Here is a 19,547-nt window from a genome sequence, read left to right on the forward strand (position 1 = left end):
TCTCCCTGTCTCCACCCACCCACTCGTCACTGGTGTTTAGAGGGTGCTCCTGCTGACCTAAAGGCCTGATTGGCTGCCCAGTTTGGGGGTCTGTATGTGCAGAAGTGACTGTGGTCCCAGTGGACGAGCCACTGACACTGATCCAGCCAATACCCAGAGGGGCCGTAAAACTGCCAGCCTCCTGATCTCTGCTCTCATCTTTTTGTGCCGTCTCCGACTGTTCGGTCTCTTCAGTTTTCCTCGACCAGTCGGAGTTATCAAGCGACTCGTCATCCTTTTCCGACAGCTTCTCCAGTTTCTGACCCATGGTTGTTGCTCTGGTCTTATCAGTAGAAAAGAGAGAAAGAGAAAAATGTCAAGACAATGATGTAATGCGGAGAGCTTGCCTCCCCATCCTAATGAAAATACTTTTTTCTATTTTTAATCATCTTGAACCTCTTTCTATTTTTGTATATTTTTCTATTCCGCTCACACTTGCCCTCCATGGCCTCTCTATCTCCCCCTATTCTGTAGGAAAGGAATGCTGTGGTGGCTATAATTAAAGTTGCGCTTACTTCGGCCACTGAGTCAGGAGGCCAAAAATGAAACAAGACTAGTGAGATAAGAGGTCAGCTGCCAGGCGCCAAGGTCAATGTGAACTATTAAAATACTGTCAAGACATAACTTATAAATCATTTAAAACCATTTAGATGCTGAAAACAAATGAAAAAGTCTTGAATTATAACAACGCCTTATTTTATAGGACTTCTCTAATTACTGATTTCATCTGCAGCACAGTGTTCGACATCATGCACTGTCAATTACTGGAGACAAGGCCTGTTTGTGCTTCCACTTCAAACTAGCTGTGTGTTTATGGTTGTTTTGGTTACGGGTTCAGAGAAAGGTCAGCTGGACTACGTGATTAAAGTCACAAGTGCTTTGACTTCTCAACCAAATAGTTTGAGGGTGGAGTTTAACCACCACCGACATGTTGGAAGGCGGATAAGAGATTACTGCAAAGGGAAAAAAGCTCAACAGACTTTAAAGTGGCATGTGGAGTATATTTAGATTAAAAACAAACTGAATGTGCAGAAGTATTGTTGCATCAGGTACATGCACTTAAAATCAGATGAAATGCCAAGCGGATGTCTTTGGATTTCTGAACGGTGAGTAAGGAAAGAGAGGTGACGGAACCTCTTCACCCTTCATCTGCAACCACGTGCTGCGCTGTTGAGCTATTTCAAGCCTGAGAGGCGTTGAGTGACACCTCGTCTTTCACGGCCGTCTATTTAACCAACGTGCTTGTCCACAAAACGTAAATAAAACCATTTCCCTCAAAGATTGACTCCTGTTTATCTAGACAGGATGGTTCCTCTAGGGTCCTTGTATGGGACGATTGTAGAGTAGGCCTACCTTAATTTATTTGTATAGATCCAAATTATAATTTGACTGTAACAATAGATCTACATAGACTCAGCTACAACACCACATGTTGAGAGTAATGAAAACCAGTGAGAAAGAGAAGATAGCAGGAGTGGATAAATTATAAATTGGGCTCTGGGGGGAGGGACAACACAATATCAGAACATTTCCTCCAGATAATGGATTCACATGAGTAGAATTTCTAGAAATAGTTTTGATAGATACAGTTTTAAGTTAATCCAGAGCTCTGTTTTCATTCTCTTGCCTGCGTTTGAGCAGCAGCTGACAGAAGGATATTGACACACTGTCTCTCTCTGTTATATTTGAGCTTTCATGTTCAGCCAGCTGACAGTCAAACTCTAGCGCTGGTCTTCTACAATGTGGCTCCCAACAATCCTCGACAGATGCGTGTGCGAGCAGCTTTAGTGTATCTGAAGTCTTATTTTGGGATGGATGCGTTGTAATGGCAACAACGGGAGGTATCTGTGACATTGGTTTGTGAAACTCCCTCCCTCATATCTCATGTCCCATTAGTGTCTCTCATGCACAACGTTTAAGACTTGTGACTTCGAGAACACAAACTTTCAGCCCGGGCTCAGGATAGGCTTTTTTCTTCTTCCCCCCCAACAGAATACTGTATCCTTCCTTAGAGCATTAAGCGCATCGGTGTACATATAATAAGATCAACTTCAAATAGGCATTACATCAGGATCATATTTGGACACATCTAGTTTGACAGTAAAATATTCCCAGCATTCAACAAGGCAGGACGTGAAGCATCATAAAACGATAGATGTGCAACTATGTAGCAGCGCATAATACGTAATATACATAACCACAGGAGCATACGGTGACAACATGTACATAGAGATGAATATTCGTCTGTCATTGAGGTCGAAAATGTTCACTGACCATTTACTATGACAATACTTCCATTCAAACAACGTTTTGTACGTTACTTAATAAACTGCATAGTTACACTGACATAGAACCATCACAGATTTTTGGTAAATACTTACCGAGACCGATGCTCTGCCGGCCCGTCGTCCTGTAGGACTTTGGTCTTTCTGCAAGATCTTCTTCAGCCGTCACCTGCCCCATGATGTCACACTGACTTAATTTGACGAATTCAATAAGAGAGCTCTCTGCTCATTTATGAGCAGGCGAAGGCAAGAGACAGACAGAGGTGAACATATGATTATAGATGTACAGTTTATGCAATAACGGTATGATAAAGTTATAAAAGTAAATATGGATCTTTTTCCCCCACCAAATTGTGTAAGTACAGTGAAAACAGTGGTGAAATATTTTCAAATCAACTGAATGGAATAAAGAGATAATGCAGAGGAAATGGTTTATTTCCATGATAAACATTAGACTGGACATCATTTTAACAAAATGTAAAAAAAAAAGGAAAAGTGCATTACACATGAACATTGGCAATGTACAGTACACAAAAGTTAAAGTAAAATAATTATCTTAACAAAATCTTACTCCCAGGAAGGTTTATCGTGTTCTACGTATTCCACTCGTCTCGACCTCGCATGCTTTTGGGGCAGACTTGTGCTCTATACACTCTAGAAATGCCTGGATCCCCCTTTAAAATTGCAATATGTCTTAATATCCTTCCACACAAATTCCTCAATGTCTGGCTCTTAAGTAGGATTGTCAGTGTGATGCCTGCTGCCTGGGAATAATGCAATACTAAATAAAATTGTTGCCATTTGTAATGGAGCCTGAAGACATTTGCCTAAATCGCACAAAGTCTTTTTTTTTGCTGTGGTACAAACACGAGAACTTAATTAGGAGTACTTCTCAATACACAGTCGCATTATCAGTGCTTTTCTAAATATTGACCATATCTGCAAGCTGATGTACTTATAGCAAATTGTTGAGAAAAATATGTACAGACTGGTGAATTTCAAAGACTTAAATCCATCCTTCCTCATGTGTTTATGTAAATGATAGTTCTCATTCCAGCAAGTAAGGTTCCTCAGCCAGCTATTGAACCAATACAGTGTACCACAAGTTTCAACAATATCAAACAAATACAATATTATTATAGGCTATTAATAAATGGAAGTCCATCAAGTATGCGTGTGTTTGGGGTGGAGGAGGCTGCTGTGCATGAGTTTATGTGTGTTGGCATACATTATTCATTTGTGCCGAGTTATACATTTGAAGGAGCATGGTTATTATTGGGAGTGAGGTTAAGTAATGTAGAGAAAGCCAGACCATCAACACACTCACAGAAACTCTTGCAACGCCTGTGATGCTTTATGATGGAGCTAAGGCCAAGGTTAAGGCACTTAAATACAAACACAAATTCAAAACATGAAGCAAACAACCAAACTCAGTGCTGTGGTCTGGGAACGCAAACAGAACGATTTAGTGTTCGCAATGTCAAGCACACGGATCAGGCCCAGCTGTCAACACACTGAGAACAACCGGCTTGAATTAGAATCATACTCAATATATTAAAGGAAGAGGACATGTTGGGAAATATGCTTATTTGTTTTCTTGCTGGGCAACAAGATATGAATCTTATCTTTATGTTGCCACTTTCTAAAATTTTTTAATTCTTCTATTACAGACGTTTGTAGTATCAAATACTGTCAACACAATTTTTTAAGTGCCTTATGTTACATCATGCTCACGTGGGGGAAAGAACAGCTTAAAATGGCAAACCCAAATTCTTTAAATCTAACGAGTGGAGCAAACCTGCAGCTCCCCGGGGTCGAGTCAAGGGAGGAGAAGAAACAGAGGAAGCATGGAAGTTTATACTGATCAGACTGAAAAAAAAGTTAAATCTACTAAATAAAATAAATAAAAACACAACAACCTAATGGTCAAAGATGAATAAATAACTTGCATTCATTCTTTTCACAGTGTTCATTTCTTCTGAAGCACTCAGATCTTTAAACACAGTAATAACACTCGTATGTGCTTTCCCTGCATACCAACGGGGATCTTCCAGAACCGCTCCGGCACACCCAGCGTGCCGAAACACCACATCAACCAAACTGAGGAACTTGAAGAGCAACATCCCCGTGGCACAGCAACTTTGGCTTGGTGGCACAATTTGAACACAACGTGCCTCAAGCTGTATTAACGAGTACAACATTTACCGAATAACAGATGAGGAAAAGATTAAGATGAAAAACCTGTGAGTGCTGGGCTTTGCAGTTTTCTAGATAGGTTACCAATCTTTATTTAAAATAAAGGAAATCTAGTTGTGTAAATTTAGATTGTAATTTCAAATCGTCACACTAATAATACATATTTAAAATTTAAGTCAGAATTTTCATATTAATAATAATAAAATATATAGTCACTAAGTAAAGAATGGAACCACTTCTGTCCATTTCTGCTTTAGTGTTCTCAAAATAATTTGATTAAATGCAGATATAGATTTGAATTGTGTGCAGTGTGTGAATGAAATACTAAAGTTGTGCTCAAGTGCTGAATCTATACATGATTAGTGTTCGCAGATGTTTGCCTGGGAACCTCGAAGATAAACGAGTACCCAGATGCAGAGTCGGTACAAAAGTAAATGACAAATTTAAATCGTGAAAGGGATTTAATGTCCCGGGCAAAATGATATGGCTTTGGTTACATCTGGAAGTGATCAGACGAAGAGTGAGAAATAAAATCACATTTGAGCTCCTGATGTTTCCTGACATCTGAATGAATGACTGGAAACTCTCCCAACAACTGAAAGCATTTCTTCAGTCTTTTTCTTTGTCTCTCTTTCAGGCATACGACGAGAGTTTAGGTTCAATCTAAACAAATCATCATCCAACTGACGAATGTTGTCAATTAAACTAAATAATGTCAAATTTGAATGCATTTCAGTGTTTAAATAATAAGTTTTCTGCCCAATTGACAATATGTTTTGTAATAGACATGCGTGGGGCTAACGTGAGTGCTTTAAGGACATGATTACATTGACTTTAATGGAGGAGGTCAGGGTGAACCAGCCACTGTGCAGAGACAACAAAAGAGTCTTTGACCAAAACATTTCGAGATGCTTGTGGTCCGAGGTACAACACCTTACAAAGAGGCATAAAAAGGCTCACATCCTTTTTCAAAATGATTATGCTTACACATGAAATGCCCTTTCTTGATGCAAAAGCAGCTGCAGCAGGGAACGTACACGTGAAGGTCAGTGAGGATTCAGCCATCAGCGGTAACATGAGGAGATGCTGAACGCAATCGAAATGGGGCAACTGCAAACATTCATTGAGCTCCTTCGAGAATACTGTTGACGAGTTGGATTGAAAAATATTCAGTACACTGAAAGAAGCATGTCACTTCAGGTATTTCTCTTTCCATCAACATCAGAGGGCTCGTTATAGCTTTCTGAGGAGTTAGAAAGGAACAACAACCACCACCGTCTCTGGAATATGCCAAACCTGTCTCTTGAGGGTAAATACGGCAGCATAACGCTCATCCCCACTGGGCAAGTGGGGAAGTGTGATGATCCTGTATGTGGTGTGGGGGCCAGCAGGCTCAGAAGAGACCAGATGAGCCTCCATCTAGTCTGAGGGATAAGTGGAAGGACACAGGAAAGTCTTCAGTCCTTACCCGGCCAGAAGCCTTCAGCGAATGGTCAAGACAACCAGCCTCATCTGGATCTCATTGCTAGGAGACAATGACAGGACATTCTCTGGAAATGAAGAGAGGGCTGTTGCTGCTGTGAGGCCGGGACATGACAGTTCAGGTCAAAGCAGAGCTGCGTTCCACCACAGCGCCTCAAAAGGCCCACAGCCGCCATGAGGTTCCTGCTGAAAGCAGCGTCCAACCTCCTCCTCCATCTCATCCATGTAAGAGTTACTGTATTAAGGCAGGGGCCCCACTGGGAGCTGGCCCTCCATGGCCAGGCTCGGCAGCTTCTCAAGCTGCTCTGCCCTCTGTCGCATCAGTTCAAGACCAAATTCTATCCCCAGTCCCGGCATGTGCAGTTGGGCCAAAGCCTGCTGCTGGAGCCCCACTGCACCCCCGCGGTGTAAATCTAAACCTTCAGCGGGAGCCACTCTGATGGTGGTATCCTTTGATATTTCCTCTCCCTGTGGTTCGTCCATGTCCTCCGTGTCCACCGAGCTGCGGTCAGGAGGCGTCTCCTCACAGCTCATGGGTGAGACCCGTTTCTGGCGGTTGGTTAGTGGGCCACCGGGGGTGCAGGTGGAACAGCGGTACAGATGACGAGAGGGCTGGATCATGTGGGGAGGGACGACAGCGGGGGTTTGCAGAGACTGCAGAATTGGGGTAGAGGCAAAATTGGTCCCGGGTGGATCTATGCATATGGTGGGGATAGTGCAGTGGCGGGAGGGGTTAAGGCGGTGAGATCGGCCTCCTGCTGGACGGTCACAGCGCCGCACTTGTGGTACACGCAGGCAGTCTTTACATGACTGATAGGAGGGCTTCACTTTTAAAGGGTTTCCTGTGCTACCACTGTCCTAAATGGAGTAACATACAAATACAGCATATGGTCAGTGGGATGCAGAATATTTCAATTAATATAATATTTTTTTAAGATAGTTTAACACAAAACGTTACTGAACAAGAAGAAAAAGCGATATTTTCTGAACTCACGTCAAAAGCTGCGGGGCAGCTGCGCTTGGCAGCCAGGCGGTTGCTATTGTTGGTGTTCAGGTTGGCCAGACCTAACCGGCTCTCCTCCTTCCCGTCTGAATTACCAGGTGTCTGAGCCAGGGCCGCCATCTCAGCTTCTTCTTTCTTGGCCTCTTCCTCATCCTCCTCCTCCAAAGTACTGATCTCGAGCCTCAGTCTCATGTCCTCCAGGGGGTCGAGGCGGCCACACGTCTGAGCTGCCGTGCCCTCGCCAGGCAGGGCTAAATGGGCCATGGGGAAACCCTCGTCCTCCAATAGGGCATCCCGCTCCACGTCATCAATCTCAATGAAAACTCTTTCCATACCGAGCAGAGGGGGCCCCCGCACTGGAGTGGAGGGCTCACTGTCGAGTGCGGAGTCTGACAACCGTCTGAAGTAATAGTTATAGTTAAGAGAGTCGAGGGGCTCCATCTCCAGACCCACGGCCCTGCACGGAGAGGCCCCGCAGGCTCCCATGGCTTCTTCCCCTCGGGGCACTGGTGTCCTCTCCCCACCAGTACAGTGACCGGAGCCTTGCAAATCATCTGATCCCTCCTTATCACTTCCAGGCCTCCACAGCCTGTTGTGGCGATGTTTACTGTGAAGGCAAATATACTTTTGTTTACATGCGAGGAAAAAACCCAGAAAGAACAGAAATCTCCAGGAAGCAAATCCTGACCATATGTTTCACACCAGCAGCATGCGTGTACCGGCTATTAGCTTCATAAAAAAGCGGGCCTGTGTAATTGAGGTATCCGCTCTAAGATTAAATATCCAGGCCGCACTGGGGTGAAAAGAACAAGACCCAGGTGGCTGCAGCGAAGTGCAAGCCTGAGTGAAACTGTAAACCTGCTTACCTTGCGTCCAGGATTCCCTCGTACTCGGCCAGCTGTCTCATGAAACCCGCGTTGGGCTGAGCTATACTCCGTTTCTGCTTGACGTAGTTGTAGGCTTTCTCCAGAGACCAGCCGTACTCCTTCATTGCATAGGCAATAACCGAAGAGGCAGACCGGCTCACCCCCATCTTACAGTGCACCAGGCACTTGGAGTCGCTCTTCCTAGTGGACAGAACATCATTACTTTGTATGGATCTAATTGGGGACAGTTAGGACGGTGTAGTAGCCATTATATGGCTCATGTTTGGATGTGATGGTTTTTACGCCACACGTCTCAACTTTAGCTTCTTCAGTCTTCATTTTTACAAAAATTTACTTCAGGTTAACATGGAAAGTTGCATAGCGTCCAAACTGATTGCACTATTCCAGTTCTCGCCATCTACGTTACAGCTGTGTCACGCATTTGGGCGTGAGGAGGCTGCATCCTGCGGGGTCACGGCCCCAGGACTCCAGGAGAATACATGATGTGAGCAAGTGAAACATCTATGAATACCAAATACTGGGGACAAAGTTATGTGGACTGTCGTTTCTACAATTCACGGATAACAATCTGGTTTTACAGTTTTATGATCTGTACAAGTTTTCTCAGCACGCTGCTTCGTTTTGCGCTCTTACTTGGCTTTGACCATGAAGTTGTAGGTGTCGTTCCAGTGGGCCAGCAGGTCTGTAGCATCTTCATCATACACACGGACGTTGTGATAAGAAAACATCCCCGGGAAGAAGTTGTCAATCTCTCTGGTAACATTCAGGATGTAACCCACTCTGCAACCAAAACAACAACATGTTAGTCTTTACCTCCCCTGCTTTTTATTTAAACTGTTACTGAAGACATGTGGTATCAGATGAATATACTCCATCCACCCCGCCTTCATAAAGAACAAATTGTCTGACGTCAAACGAAACGGAGAGCACACATTGAAAATGTTTAACCATCAACTTTAACTTAATATTTATTTGGGAACATTTTCTAAATGCACCCAAAAATGTAGAGGCTGCACTGCTGAGAGTTTTAATTGTTTAATTGTGTGTACACTTGACAGGAATATCTAGTGAGTCATGTTTTCTGTTTATATTTGGCAATGTGTACCTTGAATGCTTGAAGGTTGCAAGTTGTCTGAAACGCAGCATAAATATCTACCAACACTGCTGCACTGACAAAATATAAATTAAAGTCATCTAGAGTCATGTGCCTGTGTTTTAAACAGATTAATATGTAACATTTTACAATTTGCCTCCAATTATTAACAGATAATAACAACTTTCAGGTAAAGGTATACATTAAATCAGGGTTTCATGGTGTGTGCACTATCAGCTCACCCGCATTCACGTAGTTCCTCCAGGTTGGAAGCGTTCCACTCGGAGCCCTACAGAGACAACAAAACTGAACATTATTCTAAATAATTGCAACAAAAAAAAGGATGGTTAAATTTACTGAGGGAAGAATAAACCACACTGTGATAGTAAGTAAGCGTTGTGGAAAATTTACGAAAATAGTGGAAAAATATGAGTAAAAACAATCAAAAAGGTAGAATAAAAGAAATAAATACAAAACAATCCTCACCAAGTACACATGGTCAAAGATGAGTGTGGGCTTGTCCATCTGACCCAGGATCAGCAGCATCTCGTTGTCGATGAACTCTTTGTACTCTGTGAGGTTGCAGCTCATATGTTGCTCCAGCTTGTTACGGATCTGTGGACGAAGATCGAACAAGAAACCCTTTACTAAAATAGTGTACAACCAATGACTGTTAGATTAATAAAACATGAAAATCAGATGAGTCTCTTTCTGAAAACATTAAGTACAGTATTATAGAAAGATCTAGACCAATCACACACACATCGTTGATTTGCCACCTACCTCCTTCGAGGTGATGTTCTCCAGGTCTTGAAACGTCATGATGCTGCGTAGCTTGGCTTTAATGAGACACTCCGTTCTCTCTCGCTCAGTCGGCCTGCACAGAATGAGTCAATACGTCAGTGTTGCTGTCTCAATGGAAATTAGCATAACAGTGTAACATGTTCCCAAAGCTGAAGACAATGGGACAACAGCCGGTGTCCAACACATTCAAATCCATCACATGAATAAAGACACTATACACACACCAGGCATGTTAAAAATCAGCAGCAATCGGTGTGTTTGGCCACGTGTGGAGCCGTTAACATTATTTCTCTCATCGAGTCGGTCGACAGAAAAATGATTGTCGTTAATCATTCCAGTCAGTTTTCATGGACAATGCTGTTTTCTGCCTCTTAATATCACATTAAACTGAATGTATGTGAGTAACAAGACATTTAAAAGACATTTGACTTTGAGAAACGGGGATTGAAATGTTCCTGACTTTTCAGACTTTTCACAAACAAGCAATTAATCAATTAATAGAATATAATCTGCATGTTAATCAATAATGAAAAAGTTTGTTAGTTGCAGCTCTTTTAAATCCTCTTCCAGCACAAGGGATGAATCACATTAATTATCTAATGAATTTTTGAATTAAATGCTACATGAAGCCTGCTGGGTCTCACCGGTCGGCGAACATGGTGGGCGAGTCGGACCGGGCGGTGTCCAGGTCGGTCATGGCGTTCCACTCATTGATGCAGCTTTGCTCTGAGGTGATGCCGCTCTCATAGAAGGCCATCCACGTGAGAGCAATCCCCCCTTGGAAGTAGTTGAAGCGGCGGGACACCTCGCACGCTTTGTGGAGGACCTGCAGGGCAGACCTGCAGAGACACGGAGCAATAACTTCATCATCACAAAGCAGGGCCAACGAGGCCCTGGCAGACTTGTTTATTGGTCATTCTGATAAGTGACCAGCAGGTGGCGCATGGACAGAGAAACACTGTCAGAAGTCTTGACCAAAACTGTGATGACAGCAGTGTTGTGCTGGACCAGGGGAGTCATCAGTGTTGAGCATAGTGGATCATAATCAAATTATGGATCATCAAATGCTAGTTGTTTGTTATCTATACCAAACAAAGAACATTTACAATTGCCAGGATGTCTCCACCAGCACGAGGGCAGGGACACACCATTAACCTTTAGTGGTGAGTACCTAGTCAAATACATTAACATGTTTACATTTACATATTCATGAAGTTCTTAGGAATCCAACAAAGAAATCATATCAATAAGATAAGATAAGATAATCTTTTGTTAGTGTCGTTTTTAAAATTCTTTATTAATGCCCGACTCCTCCTCACATGTGACACTCACCCACTGAGTGACTCATCCCCAGGACATGTCCTTCCGGTCACTCCCCTGCACACCTCTTTATACTTAATATTTAACTTCTATTTTCACATGTCACTTTAATACACATTACACTTTAACAGACACTTACAGGACCCTGTCTACAGCACTGTTATCTGTTTGGGCACTTTATTTTTTATTTCATAACATTGTACATTTTATGTTTAAATTATTGCACTATGTTGACTGTTGATGTTTTGTTTGTCTGTCTAATGTCCACACCAGCCGCCAACACACGTAGCAAATACATGTTTCATAATAGTATTTTTTAAATGGATATGATTGGAAAGAGAACATTGATGGCCTTTTGTACCTATGTTTGTTTATGGTAATGGTGACAAGTGCAAAGCCTCAAAGTCTAACAGTTATTTATTACCTTTTTATGGAGCTGCTACTTTATCCCATAATTGAGCTAACTAGGCTAATCTCACATTCAGCTCTTCAGTACCTTCACACAGGCAAACAAAAAGGACATACACAATCTAACAATTAAAATGAACTTGGACATGCCCTGAGTTCTGGCACACATGCTTTCATCTCCCTAATGTGAGAGACTCTAAAACAACAACTATCCAGCATGGTCAAAGCGTGTTTCCCTTATGGCCACACACACACACACGAAGGATTCACTCACCACATGGCCTGAACAGACACAGGCTTGAAGACATGTGATCGCCCCGCAGTGTTCACGCTGAAGCCTCTGGTGAGGAAGAGGAAGAGGAGACACCAGTTTAAGTTTGGGTGGAGATGCAGACAGCGATCAGGGGACGTAAACACAGACTGGACACGGCTCATTCATGGGGACAATACAGGACGCCGGCCAGTGGAACATTCCTCCAGCAAACAGAGACAATGTTACCAGGTCAGCAAGAACCACAACCACACACACACACACACACACACACAATATTCAACCAGATGATTTACGTATTCCAATTTTTATGAAAGGACAAACTTACCCATCTCCATCCAAATGGATGTTGGAATCACTCCACAGTGGCAGCACCATCCCGATAGAGCACATTTTACTGTAGATCACAAAGATTGAAGAATAACATTTCAACATATCTAATATACAGATACAACTGCACTTAATGCAAGACAACAGAGAGATTAATTACCTGTCCTTGTCTGTGAAGTCCATCCCCAGGACGATGTTTTCCTCTGTCTCTTGATGGCCGTTGGTGTAGATGACGACCATGTAGCGCACTCGGTCTGACCATCCGCTCTCTAAGCGTACCGCCTGTGGAACAGAAGGAGAGCATATACAGTGTTTACTAATGCTGTCACGCAATTATTGTGTGAAAATATGTGACTGCATGAAAAACAACAAACCTGAGCCTGAACAGAATGACTCTCAGGAAACAACACTTGTCTAAAATAGTTTCAATGAGTAAGAGACTTAACACTAGCGCTGTCGCAACTTCGAGTGTACAGCACCCACACGAACAAACACACGATCCAAATACTTTTGAAAAGAGATGGGAGTGATGCATTGTGTGTGTGTGTGTGTGTGTGTGTGTGTCATACTGACCAGCTTAATGCGATCTTCAGACCGGAGGATCTTAAACATGACCTGCAGGTGTTGAGGCAAATCCCCTGAAAGTGAAGCACGCCGTCAGACTTAATAGGAAACGGAGTGAGTGAGAAGCAAAGTTTAGTTGAGCTCAGTCTTTTCGTGACGTTTGACTAGACGAGTGAAGGTCAACTTCACAGTCTGGATGTCCAAACTGGACTTCAGTTCACAAAAGATCTCGACAGAAAATGATTTCCCGTCACTGGACTGACAAACTAAAACTGCCTTCAGTGAATAGAAAACTATGACCAAGTTCAGAGTCAACAATGCAGAGAAAACAATGCACACATTAAATCACTGACAGCTTCACTGCGGAAACACTTTGTGGAATTTCTAACACAAAAAAACAATCAAACTAAAGTTTAAGTACAAATGGAGCATTCAGCTTCTTCTATTGTACATTCATTTTGGGTTTTCATCTCCAGTGGGAGGAGATAGGCTTGTTCCTTTCTCTCAACGAAGACACATCTAAACCCTGCGACCTTACAGCGGTGCGAAGCTAAAGTGTTCGTGAGTGACACCTGAGCAACGTACATACAGACTTATTGTCCCGCCCTCGTCCTCGAATGACACAAGGCTCAACAAGGACGTCAAATAGGAAACCTGTAAACAGTGAGCGTCTTCTAAAAAGAGCCCCATCACTCACTGAATGCTTTTATTTTTTAGATTGTGCTGCATTTTAACATCACTTTGATGTGCAGACAACATCAGCAGCATGATTATGTAATAAATAATGTCAAGTGCCAAGGGGAATTCAAAAAGTTAAAGAACAGATACTGTCTGTGTATTTATTTCAAATAACTTTCAGCTACCTGATTGATCTTGTTTGAACTGATATGTGAGCATCGCTTGTGTTAATCTGCAGGTCAGCTCAGGTCACACCAGTTTAGGATAAACGGAGACAAACCCACGAGGAGAAAAACCACCTCGCCAAATACAATTTTCCTTTTGTCTGCAGCTCATTGTGCGAGGAACAAAGCTTCTTCTGTGCAGGCTTGTTCCTACCTGCATGTTTGTGGTGGGTCGGGGTCTTTGGGCCTTGTGCGCTGCCGCCCTGCTGCAGAAAGAGGGCGGCTCCTTTGACCATGAAGAAGCTCTCACTGAGGCTGGAAAAAGGGAGATGTGGAAAATACATTGAGGTCTACTGACCTTTTGACAATTGCCATTAACCCTTGTGTTGCCTTCGGGTCATTTGACGATTCATTCAATATTTAACCTCTGTCGCCGGAAACAATATTAATTCTAATAATTTTCTACCCGAAGGCAACACAAGGGTTAAATAACTTCTTTGTTACAGTCGTGTTGACACTTTCACACCCGGTTGATGATGTTTTACCAGTTGAGCCACTCTTTCCTGTGCTTCATTATAACTCAAGGAGTCAAACTCAAGTGAGGTCAGGGTTTGTTGGTTCCCCTTTCTTTTCAAAGGGAGAGTTTTGTAACAGGTTGGACTGAACAGAGATATGATATCTTCAGGTCTAGTTTAACACATTTAGTCTCTTCCTCATCCAGCTCGGATGTCTCAAAGATTACAGTCATAAAAACCCAACTGAATAGTTAGGAAATCCGTCCTGCTCTTCATAATCATCTCGACCTCCTCTTCATGGTCTCCTCAACCCTTTAGTTTTACCGTCACGTGTGTGAACCTTAAACATCACTCGCACAAGTACTTTCACTCATCCATGCGTGCTTAACACCAAAGACCTATTTATAATCTCCACAACCTTTGTTTCGCTTGAGACTGAAATGGGAAGAAGATGTCAAAAAACATATTATTATTACGTTTTTTCCATATGTGGCAGATGTTTTTTCATGCGTTCTAACATTTGACAACATGTCTACCAGCATTACTTCTAATCTAGAAACAGATCTTTACGAATCACTCAGCTTTCTCACATATTTGAAGGAAACTGCTGTCACAAGCATTAAAATGTGTCCGGACGACTTCATTATTACCCTGCATTCAAAGAGGTTATGAAATGCTTTTTAATAAAACATTTGTCTTTGTAACTGATAAACTGAGCAATAATAGAATCAGTAGTATCGGTATGTGACCTAAACTATTAAATCAAAAACTATTTGGAGAGAAACTTATCTGATCTATTTAATGTCATTAAATGGTCAAACATGCCTGTGAGAATTCCCCAGAACCTACAGTGATGTCTCCAAACTGCTTGTTTTGTTTAGCTATCAGTCCCAAACCAAAAGATATTCAATTTACTATTGCATAAGACAAAGAAGAAAAAAAGAAATCCTCAAAACCGATGAATATTTGGCAAAGCCATTAACGATGAATCACAATTTTCTCTTCTGTTGATCTGCAAATAAGTCATCATCATGGCGGAATTGGAGTTAAAATAACATTTTAAATCAGGTGTGGTGTCCAAGAACTGCAATGAACTAAGTTGACCTTTGCTGCTCGTCTCTCCTCTATCGACCCTCTTTCCTGTCATTCGCCAGCTGCTCCAATAAAAAGCCAATAAAAGCCCTAAAGAAAATCATCATAAAGCAAAAAGACATGTCTGCAGTCTGGCTACTGTACGCACAGTGAGTCAGGCGTAGGCTGCGTACTTATTAAGTCCTCATTGGTTCAGCGAGCAGGACAGAGGGCTCATCAGTGGCTGAGAGTCAGCAGAGTTCTGATGCCGTGACTTTTACTGTGTTTTTATAGCATGATTAACAGACGCCTCCTGCTGACCCACGCTGAATCACCTCAAGACTTCCTCTCCCGTCAGACCTGGACGCAGGACGTGTGTCACGCCTTTGTTAAGAGGGCTGCAGTGAAGCAGGAGGAGATCTTCAGCGTCTTTCCTCACACGGAACAGAGCAGCTTTGTCTCACATACGCCTGCTCAACCAACACACACAAAGCCTGGTATGACTGAGTGGGACCAGCACAAAGCCTTTTGTTTCAGCTCCTCTGCTACGGAGCATCATGATTTATTTTCAAATGTATGTGGAAAACACAAGAGTTAGGGACGAGAGTCAATTATCCATAAGGCTTGATGTGAATCAAATGTACGCTGCACTTGAACAAAGTATAACAACTTAAAACTCTTCACAAAGCTCAATCAAAAAATACTTTTTCATTTCCAACAACTTGAAGCATTGACAAACCAGAGAACCTCTCAGAATGAATCCTTTTAAGTTTGGATGAATGAAACCGATTGCGCTGAGAAATCATAATTAATAAACCTTTTAATACCTACACTAATACATTTTTAACACCAACTCTAAAACACCCCATAGTGCCAGTAAGGGATGTCTTACTCCAACACAGTTTCACCTTCTAGTCTGCTCTCCACTTTCTGTTTGTGTCGCTGTGAGAACTTACATGCGACAGATCTCCCTCCGAGTCAGAGCAGCTTTCTCCACGAAGTGAGGCAGCACGCCGAGCATGGCTTTGTGCGAAGGCTTCACAACCAGATGCATCCTGCTAGTAGTTAGTTACCTATTTACAGTCTCCCACAGAAAATAGGAATCTAATGTAGTCTCCTCTTGTTAACATCCTCCCATCCATCTCCTACACCTGCGTGTTCCCGTCGGTCAGGAGACTGCAGCCTTTAACACACTCTAACTTCTCTCCCCGAGGTTTTGGTCAAGCAAGTCCTTCCTCTCGGCCTCCCACAGCTCTCTCGGTCCTCGAGTCTCCTCGCCTGCCCCGTCCTCTGTCCACTCTCTCCTCTTCACGGCACTTGCTTCGGCGATCAGCTCTCCCTACGCAACACTCTGCCACAATACTGTCATTCATGCAAGGAAATGGGACTTGGCTTCAATCTCGAGTGTCACGCAGAATTCTAAATGAAGACTCGACGCTGATGAATTACTGAGCCACAGAAACAGGTTACTCATACACACACATCCCCCCCCCCCCACACACACACACACAGTCTGTGCCAAAGCTTTACTCACACAAATCTTAACTTCTGTGACGTCAGGTTTATTGAAGGAGCTTTTGTGACTGCGCAGGAACAACAGTACTATTCGTTATGTAACTTAGGAAGCATTTTATAAATATATATGTTCAACTGGACTTCCAGCAGGGTTTCTCCTTGACAACAGCGAAGAACTGAGGAAATACAGAAAGCTGATCTCTTGGACTGAGGACAAGCAGCTCACCGCCTGCCATAGAAGCTCCTAATAATCAAGGCAGCACCATTCTTTGACCAGTCATTTTACATGTAACTGTCTTTTTCCAATTTGTGTGCGGCTTAAACCCTTCTTCCAATTAAAGAACTATATATGATTGTGGTGACAAAATCTGTCCACAGACTGAAATATAAACACCCGGCAAAGGACTGAAAAACTGAAAACCTTAAAGTCTTCCTTTACCATGATGACAAGCACACACACACACACACACACACACTCACACAGGGTGAAAACAAGCCACTCGCTGAAACTAAACATCTCGAGGCCGATGTGAAAATGAAAAGTACTGCATTTCATGATTTTCATCCTCAGCAAAGATATCTGTTCTGTTTAGGTCCAGGTTTCAAAGTAAATATGGATCACAGCTTTAACTGTGTGTCATGTTCAAATCGGAGAGGATACTGTGTTGTTAAGATGACTTGTTTAAATAAGTCGTTTTCAGTCAGACCTGTAACACTACGACCATCTCACATGCAATTATAAACTGACAATCGTCGCTCGAGACATCACGGTCTGCTGGTGTCTCGTGCAGGGTCAGAAGGCTCACTGGCCAAAAAGACTAAACTAACACAAAGTTTACATCTCTTTGTAAATTAGTTTAAAAAGTCATGTATCAGAAGTTCTCCCAGGATTTTAGACAGAACGATCTTACCTATTTTTCCGCTCATCATCACTTCCAAAATCCTGAAAGACAAAAACAGAGCAGAGAATATAAAGACAGTAACAGCGTGACGTTGTGTAACGACAGTGTCAAATGAATGTCGAGGAACAACTGAGGAGAGGATTTTAAATCTTTTCTTGTTCTTCAAAAAAAAAAGAAACAAATAGAAAGCCATCTTGGTGAATCTAATATGTGTAGCTGCAGCCCGACAGAACTAGAGTTGTTCTCATCGAGTCCCGGACCGGGTTAGTGAACAGACACGACAGCACTGTGCACATGTAAATGTTGCTTAGGTCATCTGGAGGCCGACATTCATCGTGAGTATGAAATATCATTATGGCTTTACGAAATCATTACGAAAATATGTGTTTGCTGAGCCACATGATACATTAATGATCCGAAACCTTTATAATGTGAGGTGCTACAAGTGGATGGTGAGGACCATGCAATGGGAATGAAGCATGCCAGCGCCAGCTGCTGGTCCTGTCCCGTCAGTGCTGTGATCTCATCTGCTCCAGAGAACACAGGAGAGTCATTAGAAGGCCTTCAAACCGCAGCAGGAGTTCAGTGGAAAGAAAACACATCCAAACATCACACCCGTCCACTTCCCTTCCCTGCTGCCTCTTGCAGAACAGTGAGCTGCAATGCAGGAAGTGATGTTAAAAACCAAACTCCTCATCAGAGGAAGACTGTGTATCATCTCAGACAGCCATACGAGCACATAATCCACCCTCCGAGCACTAACCCTGGTGTTATGATTTCATTTAGATGTCAAATCTGCCACCGCTCCACATTTGACTGTGTTTTCCTCTAAGATGAAGTGTCCCATCCATATGGGACTTAACATCTGATTCACAGCCTCAAACTCATGCCGAGTCAAATGAGACTTCTGGTTGTCAGGAACTGAACTTGGAGAGTTTTCTAAAAGTATAAAATAACATACGCACTTTTTGAATTCTGATGAAAATTGCTGAACACAGGTGAGTGAGATTGCTGTGTGAAGGTCTTGCACACATCTGACATCACTCAATGTAGAAAAGTGCTTCCTTTTTTTGCAAGTTCATGAACACTTGACTAAAGTGTCCTGGGGCACACACTGATCAGAACTCTAGAAAAAATGTCATTCCCCTTTAAAGTCTCCTCCCCAACACTGAGGCTGCATTCCGACATAAAAGGCCAATAACAAAGAGGGAGAACAACCTGAGTGCAACGCAGCAAATGTTTGTGCAGCAGCAAAATGACCACTTTGTTCTGACAGCTAAAGCCAGCAGCCTCCCCCTCCCCCGCTGCAGGATTTTGTTTACAAACCCGATGCCACAGTAGCCACAAACAACTCTCTGCTGCAAACAATGCAACAATAAATCAAGTTACCCCCCCCCCCCCCCTCCACACACACATACAAAGACAGCAAAGACGGAAGGATGGTTCACCCTTCCTGCGGGGTATTAAACACCACAAAGCCGAGGCGGACGGGCTCCTGCAGACGCCTCCTCGGCGTCTCCTCACACCGCGCACACAAAGACCGAGCCCCGGCTCTTCCCACTTACCTCTCCCGCACTGCTGTTCGTCGTGCTGGCCGAGGATGCTGCACTGGGGGTGGGAGAGCGCTGCAGAGTCACCAGGGCCATGGTCGGTGGGCTGCAGCCTCGGAGGGCAGCGGAGGAGGAGGAGAGAAGGAGGAGGAGAAGGGAGGGGAGGGGAGGAGGACGTGGGAAGATGCGCCGCTGAGATTGTCTCTGTCACCGGGGAGAAAATGCCTCGTCAGACTCTCATTCAGCAGCACCTCCAGACTCCAGAGCCCCGGCGGTGCTCCCGTTCGGTCCTGCTCCGTGCGTCCTCTGCGGCTACCGGAGTCCTCGTGAGCGTGAAGTCATGGGAGATTTCCTCCGTTTGTACCGCGCCAGCAGCGGACCCCGCGATTTCATCACTGCTGCGCAGACGGACAAACAAAACACGGTGCAGGTTGCAAGCGGAGCAGAAATGACATGCAGCTTCGCCGGAC

At 43.4% G+C, this 19,547-nt stretch overlaps 1 protein-coding gene across 2 annotated transcripts; it reads right to left on the reverse strand.

The window, feature by feature from the left end:
- Positions 1–2,741: 2,741 nt before the first annotated feature.
- ssh1b (slingshot protein phosphatase 1b) lies at positions 2,742–19,210 on the reverse strand. Of its 2 annotated transcripts, XM_056433303.1 has the most exons (15): positions 19,093–19,210; positions 17,537–17,568; positions 13,739–13,839; positions 12,692–12,756; positions 12,279–12,400; positions 12,117–12,185; positions 11,792–11,857; positions 10,434–10,628; positions 9,769–9,862; positions 9,472–9,600; positions 9,228–9,274; positions 8,526–8,672; positions 7,872–8,072; positions 6,997–7,612; positions 2,742–6,860 (listed from the first exon to the last, which is right to left on the reverse strand). In XM_056433303.1, exons 1-15 carry the CDS (start codon positions 19,171–19,173, stop codon positions 6,243–6,245), a joined length of 2,583 nt encoding a protein of 860 aa, XP_056289278.1. In that variant the 5' UTR covers positions 19,174–19,210; the 3' UTR covers positions 2,742–6,242. The 2 variants fall into 2 exon arrangements, with proteins under 2 accessions (XP_056289278.1, XP_056289280.1); XM_056433305.1 differs by lacking the exons at positions 17,537–17,568; positions 19,093–19,210 and adding an exon at positions 16,067–16,149.
- Between the last annotated feature and the right edge of the window lie 337 nt (positions 19,211–19,547).

Source organism: Pseudoliparis swirei, chromosome 15 (genome assembly GCF_029220125.1).
Source record: "Pseudoliparis swirei isolate HS2019 ecotype Mariana Trench chromosome 15, NWPU_hadal_v1, whole genome shotgun sequence".
Lineage (NCBI taxonomy): Eukaryota > Metazoa > Chordata > Actinopteri > Perciformes > Liparidae > Pseudoliparis > Pseudoliparis swirei.

What these genes read in the sequence shown, in the direction of transcription:
- ssh1b (XM_056433303.1), bottom strand. Translation starts at nt 19,173, where the DNA reads ATGGCCCTGGTGACTCTGCAGCGCTCTCCCACCCCCAGTGCAGCATCC. An exon ending in GACTTCACAGACAAGGACAG is followed by an intron (nt 12,186 to 12,278) that starts GTAATTAATCTC and finishes TGTGATCTACAG; the next exon opens with TAAAATGTGCTCTATCGGGA. An exon ending in AACTTCATGGTCAAAGCCAA is followed by an intron (nt 8,073 to 8,525) that starts GTAAGAGCGCAA and finishes TCTGTCCACTAG; the next exon opens with GAAGAGCGACTCCAAGTGCC.